This window comes from Pithys albifrons, chromosome 10 (assembly GCF_047495875.1).
Source record: "Pithys albifrons albifrons isolate INPA30051 chromosome 10, PitAlb_v1, whole genome shotgun sequence".
Taxonomy (NCBI): domain Eukaryota; kingdom Metazoa; phylum Chordata; class Aves; order Passeriformes; family Thamnophilidae; genus Pithys; species Pithys albifrons.
In genome coordinates, this window is record NC_092467.1 from 12,503,633 (window position 1) to 12,527,135 (window position 23,503).

Consider the following 23,503-nt stretch of genomic DNA (forward strand, 5'->3'; position numbering starts at 1 on the left):
TCAGCAGACTAAGAGTCCAGATAATGCTAAATTATACTTTGCTGCTCAGCTTTCAAAGTATTTGGTTTATGCACAATTTGGTTATTTTAGGCTATCTAATAAATACTGGCTGTTGCTCGAGGATTTTAATTTTTTTTCTTCATAAATATCTTTCATTCTCATGAGACCATGCTCATGATTATTTTGCTTTGTAAGATGACAAATGGACATCCTTTGAAATAGTTTTGGAGCATTCCGTGGTGTATTTCAACTGTTCCTGTGAGGCAAGGCCTCAATATGATTTACCTGTGGCGTGAAATGGGCCACATATAGAGGTGACTGTTGAATTTCCATGAGCATTCACTCCTTTGCCTCAGCTGAGATGATCAGAGCTGTTAATTCATACTAGTGGAAGTAGATATTTATGCAATTTTGACCTATCTCTCACACAAATTTGTGCTGCCTTCAATGATGTGTTTCATTTTGGCTGACAGCTTGGGGTGAGTGAATGCAGCCTTTTGACATCAACTGCCTATGATGGTGTTCAACTGTGAGATGCTTGGTGTCAGGTTAACCTTTCACTGTTTGTCAGCCTTCTTAAGGAAGGAAACCTACTGCAGCTTCATGAAGAGTCATCTGATTTTAAGTTGATGTTTTAACTTATTAATTCTTGCATTACACCTTCACTTTGCATTCCTTAATTAGGAAGGTTATATGTCACTGAAGAAATGAACTGCAGTTTGCCTAACACTGGCTGGATTTCACAGTGACATGGTGAAAAACAGTTGTATGTAAAAAGAGGTTAGTCTTTACATTTTTAGAGTTGTAATTTAACTGTCTTAGAATTTTTGTAAGTTGAGACCTCTTTTTTGTGTCCTGTTTATCACAGGAATGGCAGTTGTGGATCAAACCACTGTTTCATCTGCCTGAGTATTTGACCTTCATCTGGACCAGATTGTTCGGAATAGAAGCCTGTTCTGTAGATAACTATGGAGGATGTAGCATCCGAGGGGTTTTGGCAAGTGCACATGCCAAAGCTTGTTTTGTGCCCAAAACATTCATTATGCTCTTATGCATTATGGCTCACTATGCAGTGTCAGTTTACTCTATAAGCCACAGTACTCCAGTATTCCATACCTGTAGTCTCTTGTTTTAAAAAGGAATAAAAGAAATTAGTAAGGTTCAGAGAAGGGAAGTAGAGGTTTTCAAACAAACCACAGAAAACAATAGAAAAAGAAGGATTTGTCAGCTTTGACAAGAAGCAATGTAGGGGCAGAATATGAGAAACCTAAGGAAAGAGAAAATTATTTGCTATCTTTTCTGGTGTGGTAAGTTTGAGCATTTAAGAGTTTTCCTTCTGCCTTTAACTTTTGAGATCCCAACTGGCACTTGGTGCAGCGAAGATGACTTTTGGTAGCAGATGAGTATGTTGAAGCTCCAGAGAATATCACAAGGTGTAAAAATGTACACTTCACAATATACGTCCAATCCTTCAAATTTACTGTTGAAGTTTGTTTTTCATTCATGGCTATTCCCACTGGTTTGTGCTTTGGGCTTCAGGACTTCTCATCTGTTCTACTTACTTGACTTGCAATCCTTGAGAAGTATTCCCTGAATATATTGGAAACCCCTGTCCTTGCCACGGAGAGCATGGTCTAATAAACTAGAAACCTGAAGTGACACACCAGCAAAAATAGAACAGTGGATTTTTCAGACAGGTAACTAGAGGACAGTTATATTCTCACTGGGCAATTTTTAGAGAGCTGTATTTACATCAAGGTCTTGGTAGGAATTTATTCCATGACCATAAGAGTTCAGAGAAGAATACACATATGCAATTCAAGAAAACATTTGAAGTGTGTAATGAATCACGTATGTTAACAGGAATGAATGTTAGTAAGAATATTCCTTTCTGTTGCAAATCATAGACCTAGTACATGATCTATGTGATCTGCCAGTAAAAAAATGGAAGAGCATAGGAGTAATGTGGGTTGAGTTCACCTCTAAAAGACCCTGACTAACCCTGTGAAGGGCATCAGCCCCTCCCACTTGTGTTTATTTCTATGCAGGTTTCAGTGTTGACCCCTTCTGAGACTTGTTAAAGTGCTTAGAAAAGAACAAGTTAGTACGTGTTAGCTTAAAACATGATTTTAAACTGCACTTGCAGGTATTTGTAAAGGAATTACATAGCTGAGGTCCAGGTCTGGCTTGTAGAGCCTGTGTCCAGGGCAGTAGAGCCACTATTTATTCCCAAAGGAGATCTAGTTCAAATGGTGAATTCAGTGCTGCTTACTTTTAGGTCTGGGCTAGAAATAGCGAATGGGATTGTGTTTCTATAGTGGAGCTGGAATCAAGTGTGGATCCTTCAGGTGGATTCTGTCCCCTCAGTACATGTGACAGCCTTGTGCTGCATCTTCGTGGGGCTCCTACCCCCAAATAATTTCCTTTGCACAGGTATAGGGAAAGCAAGAGGTCTTGTCGTGTTATTACACTAACATTAGAGACTTTGTAAAAGCCAAGCATGGTCATGAACAAAAGGGAGCAAGATCCAATGGAAGCAGCTTTTCAGGTTGCCAAGCTAACAATATGGTTCCGATGCTTTGGGTGTTCTCTTAGCACAGATAAAGATCTGCGTTTCATGCTGTAAGGTATATCATGGTTTCAGTGTGGATATAATATTTTTTCTCTGATGGTAAAAGCACTGAGTGCTCATTTGTCTGAGGCTTTCTATCCTTTTGTCTGTTCAAATATTTCTGTGGGGCTGTAGGCTTTAGGCTTCCCCTGGCCCTATAATAAGTTTAAGTACTTCAGGTAGGTATAGGTTTTGAGGTTTCTGACAACTGCTAATTTTTCCTCAACTAAGTTGAAATGTGAGTGATTAGAAAGCCTAAGTTGGGACCAATGACAATACATCCAAATAGAAAATCTGTGTCCTCTAGAGTTCTGCCTTTTACAGAAGCAGCTTTCCATGTCACAGTTGCAAGTATACCTTAGAGCCCAGAGACCACAGTCTTACTTTAAATGGCAGTTTCATAAATAGTTTTGTCTGGAGCATTTTGACATGAAAATTTTAACACATTATTTTCTTGTGTTTGGCTTTTATTTCATGTTTCCTACAATTTAATCATTAGTGACTCAAGTTTCCTTTTTTTTTAGTGTTCTTTCCCCCTCAGTCTGTCTTTCTGTTGTCTATTTTGATTTTCTTTTTAAACTTTTGTTTCAATGTGTCTGTCCCTTTCCTGTTCCTTTTCCTGTCGTCATCTTTTCATTTCCTTGTTGCTGTCTTCCTCCTATTCATGTTCTCCTCAGGACTATTTTCCATGTTCCTTTTGTCTTCCTTCTTTTTGGATTGTTTGTAAGGCACAGATTTTCAGTGAAAGACAATTTAGGGATGTAACTTTAGGATGTAAGACTACTAGGACCAGTTATTTGAAAAGGTAGCTAAACACAGGAACTCTGTAGCTAATCTCTGTGCTTTGCATGCTTAATACCATGTTCCCTTTTTGCAAAGTACTGCAGAATAGATTAGTTAAATCTTGCTAGTGGGGAACAAAGGACTACTCTAAAAGTTGCTCTTTGCAAAAGAATGCTGTCCTGAACTCTCCCACCCATGCCTCCTGCCAGTTACACTGGGGAATTCCTGTAGTTGAGGTTTTATGGTCCAAGTATTCCCATCTGTTTAGTGACTACGTGCTTTCCTGAATCTCTCTTAGTTTTCATCTTGCCATAGGTAAAGGAGAAAAGATGTCGTGCTTTTTCAGCAGCCCAGTGACTCCTGTTCTGATGCATGTGATAGGCCCTAAAAGGTGTTGGGCAGTGTGTTTCTGTGACCACTGAGGAGAAGCTGCCAGCTTCTTGGCTTATAGGAGTACCTTGACTTAAGTGACACAGAGAATTTAAATGCTTCTTTGCCCTTACTTGCTCAGCTAATGTGTTATAGTGCCAGCATAGCCAAGGAGACAGTTGGGAATACACAAGAAATCCTGAATTTCTTTTTTCCTGCCCTCCGTTCACTGTGTATCATTACTAATAAAAGCTGAGCATCCTTTGTGCTTCCTCAGCTTTTTTCAAGTTTAATTTCCATTTTCTTTCTTTGAAGCACAGAGAAGAGCAAATGTACATAAACAAAGCTTCATACTCAAGCCAAAATCCAATAGAAACAATTGAATGGTAGTCAGGAATTTTAAGAAGAGCTTTGCTATGAATATTTAATTACTAAATTAACTGAGCAAGTAAAGAACATACTATTAATATTCATACAGTGTTAGCAGTGGTTCGAAGGAATTTAATATGTTGTATAGTTCATACAGCATCTTAAGTGTTGTGTAGACCTTCAAAGAGTGCCCACATCTAGAAAGGTAATAACACTACAGATCTCCCTAGCTATTCCTCAGTCTCATGAATTAAGAAGGATCTGTTGTTCTTTGCTTAGCACATTTCTTAGTAAAATTCTTCAGTTATGTAATGATATCTGTCTTGAATGCTTTGTTACCCAAAAGTGGTTCTTAAGCTTAACTATACAAAGGTCTAAGGTACAGGCTGTAAGCTGGTGAGATGCTGATAATGACCTGCCTCTTCCAGGACTCAGTGCGGTGTCCTCCATATGTGTTAGTGTACCTGCTTTGTAACTTTTTGAGAACAATCTCCTTTTTGAGGAGGTATTTAACATTTGACTTGTTTGCTTCTGCTTTGAGATTTAAAAAGATAGATGATCTGAATGTTGAGGTGGTGTTTTCAGAACAAGAGGCCAAGTGCAGAACCTAAAACTGAATTCCTTTTCTGTGAGTGACATGTTCTTCCTGTGTGTAGTAGTTCCTTTCTTAAATGCAGTGTGCAAATTAATAAGTTTTATCTAAGAGTGAAAAAAAGCATAAGGCTTAGTTTTGGTGTTGGGACACTTAAAGAAAGGAATCTCTGGAGATAGCCTGGTACCTTTCATTTGCTGACTGAGAACAGGAGCACTCATCCCCTTTCATTGACTTGATTTTTAAATTCCTTATGACCCTTTTGCCTACACTCAGTAAGACTCTGGATTTATAGAAAAGATTCCAAGAAAAGCTGCATGCATATGAACAAGAAAAATGTTACAAATGCCATTACTTACTCTGATGTTGCTCTTTTCTCTCTTGCTGGCTTATGAAATGCCATTAGTAGATGTTGAATTAAGCCTTCATCAGTGAGTCCATACTTCATTCACTTAGAAATCCTTACAGCTATTTTTTACTGCAAATAGTGATAATTACTCCTTTTGGCAGAGCAGAACTAATTTAACGTACTTTGGCTGCTGAAATCTGTGAAGGAGCCAGGAATGATTTGTATGTTAAATTGTTAACCCCAAATGTGCAATTCTGCCAGTACCACAGTGGAGCTTTGTCTGATTACCTAGTAATCTGCTATTAGTGAACATAGTTATTTAAAAAAAAGTGTAATAGAGGTATAACATGCTTCTCTTTTGGTAACCCTACTTTTGGGATTGTTCTGTCAAAGATGGCACATGTTGGGGAATGACCCAGTCTGGCTTACAGAAAGGAGCCCTTGATATATGAGCAGCTGTATTTCTAAGTACCTAATTTGCTCCCCTTACTGGATCTTGCTGAAAGAATTTTAAGGAAGCTGGACAGTTCATATGCACACACATTACGTAGGAGCTGATTAAATTCTTGGGTCTGTATCTCCAGTTTATTCTTGCTTTCTTATTTATGTAGCTACAATTTTGGTCTTGCTGCTGTGTGGCTTTGCTATGGTCACAGTATCTTGATTGGTGACTAGAGGGGATGATACTCCTTGGTTACAGCACCAGTTTCTAGGATCTCTCTCAAAATTGGACTTAGCAGGATTCATACAGCATTTAAATGGAATTTATGTTGCTCCTATCTACACAGTTGTTGCAACAAATACTAAAACAAGTGAGAAGATAAAATCTGCAGTCTTCAGGGCATGAACCAACTTCTCTGAAGAAAAGATGAAGAGACAAGTTCTGTGTTGTTGCTTTCTTTCACTGAAACAACTTGCACATATGAAGTCTTGGTGACAGAATGTAGAAAAGCAATTCTTGCAGTTAAATCCATTATGGCAATTTTCACATTTCTCCTCATGCTCAACAGGTATAAGTGCATTGTTTTGCTTTTTGGGTACATTCTGAGGAACAGAGTGGAAATCAAAATGAGATTCCCATCTAATCTGTTCTCATCAACATCCCAGAAACAGACAGGAAAGGTCAGGAGCTCATGTTTTGCAGTAAGCTCTGAGGGTGTAGGAAGAGCGTTTAACTGTTATGGAAAGGATCTGTTCTTCTACCTTGGATTCTTGTATAGTTCTGCTTTCCTAAAATAGAAAAGCAATAGAAAAATCTCCTATATTCACAAATCTTTGTGTCTCTCTGTATGCAACATCAGTATTTTACAAATGAAAAAGAGAAAGTGATTGTACCTTCTGAGATGTGTGAATTGAAGCCAAATTTGCTCATCTCATTACTGCCCATTTATATACTTGTTTTGAATGTCTGGCCTTTCGTCAACTATTTTTGCCATAAAATGCTGCCTTTACATAAAATGCCATCACTTTTTGGTTTTGCCTCTAAGGCTCTTTAAAGACTAGGTAAAGACAAATAGCTGCAGCTATGTATTTTGTAAAGTGGTGCCATTTAGAGGAGGAGTAGGAGGGGAAGATTTCTGGACTTTGTGATTGGCATTGCCTTATGTCTTCCGCAGGAGCTAAAGTGGATTTAGTGAACAATGGGCTAAGTAGAGTCCATTTTCTGTGTTTTCATCACATTATGGTGGTGGCTGGTAGCAACTGGCCTCAGTTCTCATGTAGTTACTGGGAGGTTCCTGAAAGGCTGTATGGGGTGGGGAGCATGACATGCAAAAGAGCCAGTGGAAGTGGGTGCTGAAGGGATGGGTATTCAGTGTCAGCAAAAGTGAATCTCACAGGGGAAAATCCCACCTTCCCTGACACTGACAGTTTGTTTTTTTTTAATACCCCTTGTAGCCTCGCATCTGTTCAGACTGTCTTGGATAACCCTGGCTTCAGTGTGTTCTCTAGTTTGCCCTCAGTGCTGTATGAATGTCTGATCCAGGTACAAATATAAGGGAACTGCCTGCTTCCCAAACTTGTGACTAATATCCGTGCTTGTGACTCAGGCACCATCATGAAAAGGAGGTGGAAGTTGAAATGAACACAAATAGCTTTTTTACTGCTGTTGGTAATTAAAACAAAAAAAGGGAGTTAGAACTGTCTTTCCTAAACACTTGTCATTTCTCATCCTTTCAGTTTGCACTCGCCTGACTGGTGTTGCTATGTTGGAATTTCATATAAATGTCTTGTGGCACAATTTGATCTTCAGAGGTCTTTGTGCTGGTCTCTGAATACCTGTAGAAGTGCTTTCAGTACAAAGGATACATCTAGATACTGAATATTATGGTCTGTACCAAACATACTTTTATTCCATTGAAGTACTTTGATGCTAAAATATATTTTCTCAGAAATATCACTTAGATTATATGAGTAGAGGTTATGTGACTCTTTTTTTTCCTTTTGCGTTTTATCTTTCACTTCATTAAAGGTCCAGTTAGAGAAATTGCTCTTCCCTGTGGGCAGCTAGAGCCCTGCCTGTGCTTTCAGTGTCTAATTAGTCATTTCTATTCAGTACCCTTTGTAAAATATTTCTATGCGTTTCTGTCAGCACACATAACTATGTCCTGTGTGGAAAAAAAACTCAAATAAATGCTTCTTTTGTGTAAAGTGGCAAATATTATGGTAGAAAACAGCATGCTTTTTCTGTGGAGCTTGATATAATTTCATTTTCCCCACTCTCTTGTGCTTAAAGTTCAGACAAATACAGCCCAAATTATATAAACCATACTTGCTTTTTTTAGGTGGTGGGCATTTTAGTTTTTCCAAAGCTGCTTTTCATTTCATTAATTGTTGTGTTAGTGCCTCTTAAAAATTAAATTCAGTGCAGATTGGAGCAGAGGCCACTAAAACTCTAATCTATTCCATAAAAACACAGTGGTTTTTCACAAGAGTTAGACCATTTCAGCAGCCCTGACAATGACAATATTACTAGTTTGTAGTACTGTGACTACTTACACTGTGAAACATTAGGATGCTTTAGAAATATCTTGATAGTCTATAGATGTTAATACATTGTTCTCAAGGTCCTGAACCTCCATCACAGAATGGGTGTGGGGTGTGATTTGTGTCCACCTGTCTGTGTGTTGGATGTGCTCTCCTCCCATGGTTTGCCCGCAGGTGGGTGAAGGGAAGTGATGTCTTTCATTAGTGTTAACTTTTTCAGACTCATGGCTTATACTACTCCACTGCAATATTTTCACTCATCTGTGTATTAGGAATTCTGAACTGCTGTCTCCTAATATAGCCATGTAATTAAAGGGGGGGAATGAAAAAAGGCATCATGAACATTTTAAAGTTATGTTTGTTTTTTTTAATGAAGAGAAACCAGTTCTTGTACTGAAAGACAGTGTTTTCTGTGGAGGAGACTGAGAGATCAGACCAACTGAGAGACGTTTAGCTTTCCTTGCATCTCTGAGAAGTGGGTACCCAACTGCTCTAATGATCTCCCTTGTGGTGTGCTGAAGGGTAATGTTTTCCTTTGAAAGAGAAACACAATAATGTAGTAGGTTTCCAAATATCCTGAGGACTGTACTTACTAATGAGAGACTGCAGACTGAGGGTGCCTTTTTCTTATTGCCAGCGAGAAGGGTTGTCTTTTATAGAACTTCCTAGATTTTAGTATTATGCTCCTTTTTAATTTGAAGGTTTGTCTTAGTAATTTGTACTTCTTCATACAACAACCACAGTGATAAAAATCTTTGTTTTCAATGAGGAAAACTATTTCTTTAGATGATTGCATTATAAAGTTTTGGAAATATTTCTGAAAGTTTTCTGGTAGTATAATCAAGTAACTTTTCTAAAACATGAGAGGCATATAATGACTTTTTTTCAAAAAAATTTTTTTCCATCATATATTTTATTGCAAAATGAATTAAATATGAACATGGTTTTTTTTGGTTTTAATAGTCTCAGAGTTTTATCCTTATAGCTGCTGTGGTTAGCTTAATGGTTGGTAATAAGAGTTTCATTTTCACTTTACAAGAGAAAACTGATGGATATTGATTCATTAGATGCCCAACTAAAACTCACTAAGCAGTCTTTTAACTCACAGGGATTAGACTGTTCCATCAGGATGCCTGCTCTGCTAAAGGTGCTGGTTGGCACACACTTGTCGATGATATGGTCCCATCTCAAGTGTAGGCAGAACTGACAAATGCTTGCTCTGTGGTTTCTGGAGCCTACAGGACATGTAATGTAACTGCTGTGTTGTCATTTATATGGTTATTAAATATTAGATTATAGTTATGTCAAGCCTGTTTAATGTAATGATACAGGTTAACTTAATGAATTAAGATTTAAAAAAAAGTGGGGAACAACAGGGGATTAGAGTCTTCTTTGGTCTCTCTGTTAGAATATTCCAAATAATTTAATTTATTTATTACAATGTAGGTACTTTAACATTTTCTTTAAAACATGTGAGCTTGTAAGTTCTTGTAATATCCTTTTCAATCTACTCACATATAATTCATAGTAATAAGTTAGACTAAAGGTTAATTTCTCAAAATTGCCTCCAAATTTGAAGTAACCAATAAATCTTGTTGAAAAAATACTACCATCTTTAACTTCTGTTGTAGGAGATGTCTGTTAAAAATAGTTGGAGAAAATTTGCAGAAGGGAAAGGGCACTTTGTGCAGAGCTACTGATCCATTAAACAGTTCTTTTAGCTATATGAAGAAGTGCAACTCACTATTAAAATGCTCTCCAGCAAATCTCTCCCTTAACCTCTTGGTCTCTTTTAGAGATAAACAACTTAATGCAGCTGTAAGTTTGCATTGCCAGACTTCAGCACTAACTAATCTAAACTCAAAACTTAGACTTTAAAAAGGCAGCTGAGTTTTCCACTGACAATCATATCTGTTAGTGGGTTTGAGAATTTTGATGTAAGAAAATAGATGGGTGTTCAAGTTGAATCATTATTGTACATTGGACAAACCTAGTGGCCATTGATAGCTTTTAAGAAAAATAATGAAAAACTTGGGAAGTAAAAAAACCAGAAAACAATAATCACTTTGTATTTGCCATCTTGTTTCTAAGCTGCAGAATCCCAAACCAGCTCATCTTCTGGTTCTTCCTGCCACCCTCATGGTGGAAGAAGCACATACATGGCACACCTCTTTGCCTTCTAACCTTGGAATTTTGACTTCAAAATGACAGTCTTTGCAAAACCACATAAGCTTCCATATTGACTAAGCAAGCCAGAGTAATTTTTAAAATTTCACTAGTCATAAAAGCAGTCTGGCATAAATGCTGTGTTGCCCTTGGGCAGCCCAGACAGTTGCCTGATAAGACTGTTTGGAAACAGGGGAAAACGTGGAAGGTGCAGTTCCACCTGGTACCTCTGGGACCACAGCACTGGATGTAACTGTGACCAGCCACAGGTGCCTTCCTGGGAGCTTTGATTTGGACAGGGACTGCTTTTGTGATGCTTTGTGATGAGTTGGTTGGCTGTTGTCCTGATGTCCCCATCTCCTGGAGCTGTCTGCTCTTGCCACTTCTCTTGTTGGATCAGTGCTCTTGTACGTGTAACCTCTTGCTGTAAGAGTGGCCTACCAGGCGTTCTGCTTTTTCTGTGTCTGTCTAGTTAATTCTGTGTGACATGAAGTAGGGCTCCTTGTTGACTTTTGTTGACCTGTATTTTGTTGTCTCCTGCTGAAGGTGAAGCAGTGACATCTTTGGTCTGAGTCAGCAGTTTGTGTATTTGTTACATGGTCCTGAGGAAAGGTATGGCTGTGACAATATCAAAGATACTGCTTTGATCAAAACATGAAGTTGAAACAGATGGCAATTCTGCAATCCATTGTAATGTAGGTGATCCTCATGAATCCACTGTAACATGGAGAACTCTAGGAACTCAGTTTTAATACTGAGTTCCTGTATCACTGCTTTTAAAATGCATATTCAAAGCTCAGTGCTGGGTCATTTGAAACATTGCTGCTTATAAATATTTTATTTCCTTTTGAACTGTGGATCATAAGACTCTACAACAGCATCTTAATTGAGCTCATGTCCTCATAAGGTGCCAGTACCTTACTGTGCTAATCATTATCAAGAATTTTCAAGCCCTTTTGAGCTCTCCCTCTTAAGTTATGGTAATGCTGTTGACAGTTACTGCCTTTTGTAGTGGTAAGGACTTTCAAACAAAATAGTCTACAGAAAAATGCATTAAAAGCCTTTTAAGGAGAGCAATGTGGCAGCAGCTTGGTTCTTTTCCAGACTCTGGTGATCATTGATGCATGTGGATAACTTAAAGGCCTTGATTCAGTACAGAAATCCAGGTGGTCTGAGTATCTGAAATCTCTACTAGATAAATTGTAAATGACTTCTCAACTGCAAATTTTACCTGCTCTTGTGCTCCAGATGGAGAATATGTATCCATAATGTTTTTAGTGTGTTCATGAAACACTCGAACTAGACTTTTAGCAGCTGAAAACACTTGGCTTATACATGAAGAATAACTTTCATATATTAACATAGTTTCATTAAGGTAAATAGTTTTGTTTTATGCTGTCTGTGGGGAACTGAAAAGTAAGTCTGTATTTAGACTAATACATATCTAGTAGCACATTGTCATATCTCTTTGTGTAAAAAGAGAGAAAATAGTTTCTGTTCTCAGAGTGTCTACTCGGAATTTGGTTAACACATTTGAGTCTGAAGGGAACATCTCTGGTTGAATTAGAACCAGCGGAAGATCACAGCATAGTGGAAGTGCTGACTTGCAAATAATTGTCTGGGTGAATTATATAACGTGTTCATGACCAAAATGAGCACCTCAGTTGCTAATTGACACATTTGACACTCTTGTTTTCTTTCCTCTAGTTTCTTTGCTTGAAGAATATAAGGACTTTTCTTTCTGCATGTTGTGAAATATTTGGAATGAAGAAAAGTGAACTTTTTGAAGCATTTGATCTGTTTGACGTGAGAGATTTTGGGAAGGTAAGGATCCTTTGAATTATATCCTGTGTGCTGCTTGAGTAAAGAAGACTTGCATGGGAGCTGTGGTATAGGAGGTGTGACTAATTGACGAGCATTCACTACTGAAAAAGTGGTGGGGAAAAGTTAAGAAAGCGGGAAGATTTATATGGGAGGGGCTGGCTAATAAAGGGCAGAGAGAAATCTTTGGTAGTAATGTTCTGAGAGTGTGAAAACCAAAGATAAGTTTATGGAAAAAAATGGTTTGAAAGATGCTGAGTTGAAGGTAAAGAAATGCAAGAAGATGGCAAACTGTAGGTGAGTGCTATCTGGTGAAATCAGTTTGGCAAAAATAGTGTGGTTTTGGAAACCCTGGGCCTGAACATTGTAAGGCCACATGGCACAGAACATGTTTCTTTAGTCTCAGATGCTTGAAATGCACCCAGGTATGTGCCCTTGTAAATTTTTTTTGACGGTTGGTTTTTTCCCCTGACCTGCTGCAAAGCTCAGACACAAGATATGGTAGGTTAATGTGGCTATTCTAATTTACACAGTGTATTTACATATATACTGTAAGTCTGTGATTAGTTTTTCTATATGTAAAAGCTTTTTCCAGTCTGTTGTTCACAGCCTCCTACATATCTGTTTGATCTGTCATTGCCAACATATGTTTAGTTCAACTTCAGTTTCTGCTTTTGACTCATGGGGTATCATTACCCTAATTTCACAGGAAGTCTAAAAATTACCTGAAGTAGCACTAAAAATAGTTAATTATTCAAATTTAGTATATTTTAAGCATTATTGCTTTTTACAAGAGATTTTAAATGCACTAACTAATGTACTGCTCTTTTTATAAGTAGGCATAAAGGTAAAGATGATGTTAGAATGCGAGTGTGAATCAGGGCTGCAATATGATTACTTTAAATGGCTCAGTGATTACCATTAACTTAAATATCTAATTATTTTCTGAATATTTTCTCTGGTTTTAAGCCCTTTGAGCATAAAATTAGATAACCCGGTAATTCCACTTGTTCTTTAGTGTTGCTGAATGTGTTTTGTCCTTATAAATAATATTTAAGACAAAACTTTTGTTAAAATGTGGTCCTTTTATACAAATTTAGCTTATTAAAAATGAGATTGATTGTGCAAGTAGCAGAAAATGAGAATTGTTGGGTTTTTTTTCATGTGCATTAGAAATGTCTTATTTAAGATATTAAGTAAGGTATCTTAATGCTTGCTTCAAATCTTTGATACCTATGCCTAATGCACATAAATTTTTAAATATTGTATGTTCTAAATAATTGCTGAGAGTTTCATGTTTTGTGCCATGTAAAGATATCCTGCTTTGAATATAGTCTAGTTTTGAAAACATATTTTGCAGTGTAAATTACTATTGCTGCATCATTGAATACCCTGTAAACAAGTTCTGAATTAAGGTTGAATTTAACCCAAAAATGGGTTTCTGGTACTCTTTAATTGTAATTTTAACAGAATTTATTTTAGAATATAAATGGAATAATTGTTTAAAAAAATTACTGTATTCCATCCATTCCATATACTTAGTATTTAATTTCTCTCCCTGAAGTCAATTTGGATCTAGAGACATGGATTTTTTTTAACTGTTTGTAGTCCTAGGACAAATAGAGTAATTGTTCCTGGCACCGGTTTTCCAGTTGTAGTGATTTAGTGTGTAAAAGCAATGGTTTCTCTAGCCTGGGTCACCTTTCTTGGAAGGCTACCAGCTAAGATTGCAGTGACAAACTTGAAAAACGTTGCTCTGTGGGATTCTTTAGTGAGACAAACTATGTGCGTGGGAGCAGCTGCCTGTGCAGGGGTGGAGATGCTGAGCTGAACAAGCCTGTGCAGTCCCGCAGTGGGAGTGTTGGCCACGCTTTTGGTGCCTCATGGCTGTGCTCTTCAGCCCTTTCCATGGGGTGCTTGTGCTCGCCCAGCACAAGCTGGGGTTGGAATATGCTGTATTTAGATGGCTGAGCTGTGTGTTTTACTGCCTGTGCAAATGAACATGGAGTCAGCTTCTGAAAGCTCTTGGTGAGCTTGAGGCCACTTAAGAAAGCAGAAGGGAAAACGACAACTGTATTAAAATGAGTAAAATTGCATTAATGATATGTGTGCTAAGTTATTTGTGTGCCTTTAAGTGTGCTGTTTGTACAGTTAGTAGAGAATATCTGTAAGTGGCATAGGATTTCAATTGCACATCTGTTCATGTATGCATTACTTCGGAAATTCTGATTCTTAGTAACAGTGGTGAGAATAAGAAAGTGTGTCTTTTTCAGTTGGTTCTTTGCTTTTCAACTTTTCCCTTCATGTTTCCCTGTGAATAGCCCTCCATCTTCCTTGAACAGAAGTTGTATATGTGCAAAAGGCCAAAAAACCAGTGATGAACATTTTTCCTGCCACTGCAACCAAGTAATTCCAAGAGTTCTTTGAACAGTACTCCCTAAATGTGTACAAAATATGAATGATCTTAAAATGATTACAGATGAAAACAAAAAGAGGAATATCATTTAGAAACACTGTTTTCCAAACAGTTGTCCAAGTAGGTGATGGAATGAGTGTGTGCAGTATCTGTAGCCTCTGACACATTTGTTCTGGAAGTTGTCTTGAGATGTCAGAAGCTGGCAAGTACTTATTAGTGGTGGGATGTAAATAAACCCTATCTGTTACTTTTCAATGCTTTAATTGAATTTATGAAGATACTATTTTTGCATTTGGCATCTTAAATGGGAATGTTCTGTGTTGTATGACAGATTTCAATGACTATTTAAGCATGCTAGTGGAGGGGACAAGAGAAACGTGTCAGCTGTAAATGAATGTGCCTTCAAGGAAATAAAATTATAGAGGAAAATAGATTAGGTACCTGTTGAAGGCAACAGTATTTTTTTAAAATATTCTGATATTTTTCAATCTTTAAAGAAAATGGCAGAAAAACCCAGAGGATGGTAGAAATAGCAGCTGTATATTGTCAATGCAAGACTTAACAGCCTTGTGAAGTATTGGTTACAAAATGTTTGTTGTAATGGTAAACTTGCATTTAATAGACGTAAATGAGTTGTTTCCAGTTGCTTTGACATAACATACGAAAATTTGACTTGAACTTGGTGCTCCACTTTGCAGAGACACTTTGATCTCTTAATGATTAGAGGAAAAGCAGGGTGGATGTGGAGTGGATGGGAATCAGAGGGGAAGCTGAAGTAGCAAAATGTGAGTAGCTATAGAATAGGTTCAGTAATGGAAGCAAGTAACCTCATAAGTATATTTAATGTGTACATTCTGTATGAATATTGATATCTGCTGTTACAAGATGAGGAATTTCTTCTGTTTCAAGTACAGTAGCACAGACTTTCTTATTTTTAGGCTGTGCTTGAAAAAAGAGGGGCTTCATTATATAGAAATAGGAAGGTTCTTAAATCATGCTTTTTAAAACTATATAAAACCTGATTTTCCTGGAGATCTACAGTATTTACTCATTCCCACTCACCTTTCTATCAGTAAATTTAATTGCTGCAGCAGTAATTCCTGACAGAGCATGAAATGCCCTCCCACACACTGGTGGTGCCAGACAGTGTTTTCATTATGAATTCCATGCTTGAGAGTCATTTTTCACTACCGCAGGGTTGTCAGGTTCTTCCTTTCTACCTGTGTGCCAGAAGAAGCAAATAATGCTGGTACTTGTTCTGTCAGCTCTGTGAGCCCTGCACACCTCCAATGGCAGTCTCTGCTGCTTGGTGCACCACAACAACAAACTGCTGCCATCCCTATTCTCTGAAGCAAGTTTGCAACTAATGTCTTGCAGAAATGGCAATCTGAGGATTTATTCTGGTGTCTGTCGATGTCAATAGAAGCTCTCTGGCCTCAGAGAGCTGTGTTTGGAGTCCTGTGGGGGTAACAGTGTCCTGATATTGTCAGAAAAAACCCTCTGTGTGCTCTGATTTTAAATCTTCTACAGAATGTATAACTGAGCACGGAGTGTTTTTATGATATAACTGATCTCACATGAACGTAGATATAGACTCCCCTAGTAGGGATCCTGCAACAGATGTCTAGAAATAATGTACAATATTCAATTGTGATTTTAAAAAGACAAACAAGGAGATCAAATATCACCAATGAAATAAGTATGTAATAGTTTAAAAGCATGTAACATAATGTCTAGAGTAGCTAACCTTCTGGTGACACTTAAAAGGCTAGTTTATGTAAAAGCAAGCAACTGCTGTGAAAATATTGAGTGCCTATACTTAGGTCATATAGTTTGTGATCATTTTAGTCACTCTTCTACTGCAAAGGAAATCTGGGCTATGATGCAGGATAAAGTCATGCTGAAGTTGAGAATGCTGGTGTGTTAGTATTCCCTCAGGTTTAGTAGGTTCCAGGAAGATAGGGCAGATGTGCATGAGATACTCCAAAATCAACACAACAGAAAGCAACAGTTGCTATAAAAAGTTATATAACCTTCAAGGAGGAGAGAGGAGGAAAAATCTTCAATAAAACTGAAACAGTTAAGATTATCTGCAGTTGTTTCATGTTTTATTCACTGAATTTGTTCAGTGAGATAATAGAGCAAAATATGATCACTTTTCACTGCAGAAGGGGGGGAACATGTCAACACATTATGGTGTATTTCGGTAAAGATATTAAAATGAAAAAAGAGATTGAGCTGGTGAAAACAAGACTGTAATGGAAACCAGAGCTCTGTTCTTCATTCTCTGAGCTCTTTTAGTTATAAAATTAAAGAAAGAAAAAAGAACAAGTGTGGTGGTTTGGTCAAGAAAGTAGCCATACAATTGTTTTCAGGAGTAGCATTCCAATGTTTTAGAGTTTCAGTGAGATGGACTTGTTTGGGATGAAGGACATTTGAACTCCTTCCATGGGTACTTGTGAATGTGGGAGAATGAAGAGATAGGGACAGGTTTCAGCTTTCTTCTCTGTGGAAGGGCTTTGGACAAAATGAGAAAGAAAACACTAGACTGTTGCAAAGCTGCTGAAATGGTTGGCATGGAAGGACCTTGTTTGTTAGATACTGCTGTTGTTTGAACAGGGTTACATAAAAGTCAACCACTCAGAAGCCTCCCTAAAGGCATCCCTTAAATGGTAAAAAAAAAAGAAATTCCACTGCCAGCCCCAAAGAACATAAATCATAGTTTTAGGCAAAGGGTTGGTGAGGCTGAACAAGTGAGGTGAATAATGGTAGAGCTCGTTAACCAGCTTTTTGAAAAGTCCCTGAAAACTTACAGAAATGGCTTGCCGTGGTGTGACAGGGAAATCATTACCAACACTAGATAAATTAAGTTTATTTGTAACATTTTGTTGCAGTGATCACTGCCAAATAGCCTACAAATTTCTAGGCATATAGCTTCAAAAAATCGAAAACCATTAGCATAAGTTTATAGCTTCTACATGAGCATATATACTTAGGGCTGAATATTTCAGGATTATGGTCTTGAGTGTTCTTGGGATAGAATACTAGAGGGCTATCACCTCACTGGCCTTGAAAAATGAGTTCTCATTTATTTCTTAAATGTTTGTCATAACTTTTCAAGTTGTAACGTTTGCCTCCAGTTGATGGAAAGTATAACAGTAATCTTTGTTTTTGACCACATAAAGTGTTGAGCATATGACAAACATTTGTTCATTAAAGAAAAATTGTCATTGAGGGAGTGCTGGGGATGTTTTGGAACTATCACACAGTTTATATCACACAACGTATAATGTAGCTCTGTTTAGTTTTTCAGCAAATGTAACCAGTGAGAAAGTCAAGGTTAATGAGAAACTCTTAATATGAGAAAAATAAAGCTGAATTTCTGCACTAATTTCTGTGTTGTTAAGATAATCCTGTGCAAATGTCACCTGTATCTGATTGACCTATTCTGGGAACACTGAACTCATAACATTGAATTCTGGTTGTGTGCATTTCTTTTTGAGGTGAAAAAATTTCGAGGAAGAGGACACTTGGAGCGTGAGTAGCTTTAACATGGATATTAAGACTTATGTCTTCTTGCACATTGGGTTTTAAACCTTATTTTTAAACCAGGAATTAATTCTCTGCAGTACTTGTAATACAATCATTTCAGTCACCAAAAGTTGATGGTGAAATGGAAAATAAAGCCCAAAACTTCCTGAATTTACAATTATTTGTCTAAGTAACACAAATATAAACTACAATAAGGCAATAAATGAGTGACTTGTGGGGGAAGTCTGTATTGACTTTGAAGAGTTTTGTGACTTTTTTCCTGTGATAGTGAAATTGTTTGCCACCAAAGAAGGGTAGAAAACATGGAGTTTTTTGTTTGCTTGGCCTTCATTTTTTGAAAAACCTGGAGGCAAAGAGGAAAAGCACAACAAGTTTCTGTTAGTACAGCAGATAGATAGAAGACATTGAGGGGAGAGAAGTTGAAGTACATCTTTATAAGGTGTTCCATGTTCTCACATGCTTGAACTGTAGTTTATTTTAAGGAAATCCCTCTCCCACTTTGACCTAGATTGTTCTGCTTTCTGCCTGGGTTCTCTGCTTGTCCTCTCTCTGTCTGTGCTGGGATTTTGAGATTCAAATGGCATAGGTGTAAAATGATATTGTTTCTAGAAACAAATAGTATATTGCTATTACAGTTACTTGGGCCTGTTGGTCATTCTGATGTTTTAGTTACTACGTGAAATGGGCTTGGACTTGACATTGGCCTTAAAAGGCTGTTGGCAACATTGTTTTTTTCCCCTTAACTTAAAAAGACTTGGTCTTTGATTTCTGGACCAATGCACTGCTATTTTTATCATCATCAGTGCAAATTAAATATTCAAGTCAGAGACAGAAGTAGCGTGCAGTTGTAGAGCTAAAGGATTTTTATTCTCTTAATGATCCTTCTCTGCCTCTTTTTGAGTTGGGGGCTATTTGTTTTCTGTGGATACTCCTCATGTCTGTTGTAAGTATTAGATGCTAAGTAAAAAATATCACCACTGTAATGGAGATATCCTGGTGGTTTATTTTCCTGTCTTTTTTGTTGTGGTTGTTGTTTTGTTTGTTTTGTTCCCATTTAATTATTTTTATACTTTATGAATGATGGAGTGAAAGAGAGCTTGGTTTCGCTGCATGGTTTCAGCTCTGGGGAAGACCATCCATTACACGTCAGCCTTTTATTTTCCTCGCCAGGAGTTGGGTAAACCCAGTGTGGTCCTTGGTTGTAGTTTCACGATTCATTTCCCCACAGTCTAGGTAGGGAGGCCTTGACCTGATCCACACGGTCATGAGCTTACAGCAAAGGCTTGTTGTCAAGTGATGTTAACATGTGTGGCAATAATGTTTTACAATTACCATTCATTGCTACTCAAACTGCCTGAGTGTTTTTGCAGTTTAATTACTTCATGGTAGTCGCTGACTGGACTTTGCATTGAGTTCAGAACTTGTTTTATGAGAATATTTGTTTTCAGATCTAAATCTTCGTTCTTCATTTATATACTAATTTTCTGGAACAGTGCCTTCTGACACGGTTGACTGCACATCATTGTCAAAACCATGAGAAAACACTTGCATATTGTGTTCAGGCTTTGCTCTGTCTTCTCTTTGTTTGCAATTTATATTAATAATTCTAGGGACAGAATGAGAAGTTTGGACTACATTTTCTGTTTGCTTGTAATATAGTCATATATATTCAAATCTAATGTTTCATTAAGCCATGTGGTCTCAAGTATAGTCTTTTTACGGGATTGTTTTGAACACTTGGCTACTCTTGTGTCTTAAGAAGCCACTATTGCTGTTAAATGATGGTAAGAGACAAAATGACAGAGCAGTTTTGGTCATCATATTTAAATATGATTAGGTCAAGGACAGCCTGTGTACTTGTCTGATGTGTTGAAATAGTACATTATCTCCAGATTTTTAGGTAGCAGGGGACAGCAGGCTGTTACAGGGTGCTTTAGTGTAGGTGCACTTAAGAATCATAGGATAGTTTGTGTTGGAAGGAACCTTTAAGGTCATCGAGCCTGACCCTCCCCTGCAGTGAGCAGGGACATCTGTTAGACCACGTTGTGCAGCGTCTCATCCAACCTGACCTTCAATGTGTTGAGGGACAGGACATCTACCAGCTCCCTGGGCAACCTGTGCCAGTGTTTCACCATCCTCATTGTAAAAAATGTCTTATTGTAGATCTAGTCTAACGCTGCTCCTTGTCCTGTCACAAAGGCCCTGCTTAAAAGGTTTCTCCCCATCTTTCTTACAGACCCCTTGTAAGTACTGAGAGGCTACTCTGAGGTCTCCCAACAGGTTCATGTCTTGGCTGTATTGGGAACTCCAGATCTGGGTGCAGTGCTCAGGATCTCATGAAGGTGGAGTAGAGAGATGGAATCACTTCCCTCAAGTCTCTGGCTGTGCTTCTTTTGGTGCAGCCCAGGACATGATTTGCTTTCTGGGCTGTGAGAGCACGTTGCTGGCTCATGTCCAGCCTCTCATCCACCAGCACTGTCAGGTCCTTAGCAGGGCTTTCTTGATCCCTTCATCCCCCAGCCTGTGTAAACAGCTGGGGTTGGTGCAATCCAGGTGCAGCACCTTGCACTTGGTCCTGTTGAACCTCATGAGGTTCAGATAGGCCGAATTTTGAGCATGTCCATGTCCCTCTGGATGGCATCCCATCCCTCAGGCATCTCAAGTTCGTTATTGTGCGAAAAGTGGTCTACTATTCTTGTTGAAAAGTGCATATACCACCACATTCCTTTGGATTTAAGGATTGTGTCTTCATGTTTTGTTGTTCATGGCTGTGTTTACTGTAAAAATACTCATTTGTCTCTTTAATATATGTCTTTTCTTATGTTTGTTGAGCTTTTATGCTTTTTCCTGGTTTTACTTGCTTCTGCCCCTTTTTCATCTGCTATATATTTTCCAGTTTTGGACCTATCTGAATCACCTGATATATTTCAGTTTTACTTTTTGACTTGAGACTTTAATAAAAACTAGAAGAAAATATGAGAAGGTATTTGATGGAAAAAAAATCTGTCTTGAAATAAACCTTAAAAGGTTATGTTTAAGGTACAATGTGATGCTTATTCACATCATACTAAACTGGACACCCCGTTTAAAATGGGAAGTAGTTTTGTGCAGGATGCAGATGAAAACATCTTCAGTTCCTTAGTGATTTATCCTTCAAGAGCTTTGATTACAACAGACTTAGTTTAATTGCTATGGTACTGTTAAACTGTTCTTCCTGAAGGTTCCTGGTAGTTCCTCTGTGCCTGGACTTTTGTCTGAGCAAGAGACTGACCCAGCTCTGAATTACCTGGAATGCATTTTTGCACTCTTACCTGCTTTTCTTACTGTTTTCCACAGTTCACTTTGAATCTTAGCTGACTGCATCTTGATACAAATCAATGATTGGGAGGCAAAGGAGAACAAACAAATGAAAATGATATTATGAACTGAGCAACTTCAAATACTTATCAGTCCCTGTGTTGCTTGCCTAATGTCTTTCATTGTATGCATTAATGATGAAAACAGTGGTTCAATTGGCTTATTATAGTTTTATGTATAGTTTTAAAATAATAAATTTGATAACTTTTATTGCTCCATGAAAAAGTTGAATTACTAAGTGTAATTGTTAAGTTTGGTTTTTTCCCTCCTTTGCCTCTTTCCCCTGCATCTCTGTTTCATGAGTTTAAAATGTTACTGAATGGTGTCTGTACTAAACCTCCACCAGAGAGATTTGAGCTGCTCTTGAACATTACTTGAGAGGCACAAATTGCAAGCTAGAGAGACGTGGCCTAACCCATCACTCAGGCCGTGTTAGGATTTCCCCTGGGGAGTCAGGCATGTGCAAGTGTTTCTAAGACTAGATGCCAATGACATCATGGGGCCACACCTGGGAGATGTTCCTATGCTGGGGGAAAGCCAGACTATGTTTTTTCTGCTCAGCCTGTAGAGTTCCCCCTCTTTGTGCAGGCAAGGGAGAGACTGACTTCAGTTGTTTATGGTTGGTAGTTCTATATAGAGCAGAAGTGTGCATGGGGGAAAAGTCCCAAGTAATAACTTATTTTCAAAGACAGTGAAACAGTAGTTTTGCTTGTTTCTCTTTAAGCATCAAAAAATCAGGGTTTGTTTAATGTGAAGAATGTTCTGGTAGTTAGATTGGTTGTAATTTCATTCACTGCTTTTTCTGTCCAGTTTCAGTAGAAAGTGAAACCTGAAGTGAATGGTTTGCAGCAGGAAACACCGTTTGAGTATTTCATAAAAAGGAAATAGCTTTGAGTTAATGAGAAATGTTTACAAAATGTGTTAAGGGCTTTTGCTTAACATGTTGGTGACGAGGCCAGAGAGGTGTTTGCTAATTACGGATTGTGTTCTGCAGTTCTTAATTCTGACGCAGTAGTTGTGTTATGAACAAATGTCAGATGTACAGCTGCACATGCCTTTGGAAAGGATGGATACTTGAATAGTTTGGTAATGAAAAAATAAGAAGAGTGTATTCCAACATATTTATGTATAAATCTGAAAAGCTTACATTGTAGGGGTTTGAGATCATCAAGACTATCTTGCTAGGAAAACTAATGCATCTTTCTGTGCAAATACTGAACATATGTAGGGACACAGCTTTTCTTCTTGCCAACACATGCTGTAGCAGAAATTTGGGATCTTAAATTTTGGATCTTGGATGTTGTTAACTTTGATAAAAGAAATGAGATTTATTCGAGAAAGTTTTATTAAACTATTTGTTTGCATTTTCATGGCTTTCTTCCTGAGGTTGTGAAGGTGAAACATTGGTGGTTGAATACTGAGGATTTAGTTTCCAAAATAACCATTCAATAACTAAATCAGTCAAAGTAAAAATTTATTATGAATGTATTAGCTGGTAAACTTGTCGATGTGTTTAAAAATAGTTTTAAATAATGACAGTTGCTTAGTAGGAAGTAATATTGCAGAAGAAATAAAAGTCAAAGTTTTCAGCGAAAGTGAAATTTAATGGCATGTTTTAGCTACTGCTCATCCTCTCCAAGTAAATAAGTCCTTAGATTTCACCCAGCTACAGTTTAAAACTCTGATATGCCATCATAGGTCTCAAGCCAGCTCATGAGGAGTCTAAGGAACTGAGAAAAGTATATTATTTGATTTTTTTAGAATGTGCTATTCTGACCTTACTTTTATATGCATGTTTTAATATTAATATGATAAAATTACCAAATTAGAGTTGCATATAGGTTTGTGTAAGTTGCCTATAGGTCTTCAAGTGAAACCCATTTCTGGGAACATGTAAGGAACACTTTACAGAATTACTTGAGAAAACCATTTGAGGGCTAGTTCATGTAAGTACATTTCATTCCCCAAGTCAACTTTAAGATGCTGAAAGGTTTGCAGTGTTTTTAAAGTAAAACTGATTTGAGGAAAAATGCACTATGACACTGTGCAAGCACATGTGTTTTTCCTGCAGTGGCTAATTGATACTAGCTGAGTAATTCAGTGTAGTATGTAATCCATTTTCTACCAAAATAT

General features: G+C 37.7%; 1 protein-coding gene across 2 annotated transcripts in view; it reads left to right on the forward strand.

Moving 5' to 3' along the window:
• Positions 1–23,503, forward strand: part of VAV3 (vav guanine nucleotide exchange factor 3) — a 152,754-nt gene that overhangs the window by 17,616 nt on the left and 111,635 nt on the right. For both annotated transcript variants that reach the window (XM_071565552.1, XM_071565553.1), the window contains exon 2: positions 11,932–12,048. In XM_071565552.1, the coding sequence (XP_071421653.1) occupies positions 11,932–12,048 (117 nt within the window). The remainder of the gene's footprint in view (positions 1–11,931; positions 12,049–23,503) is intronic.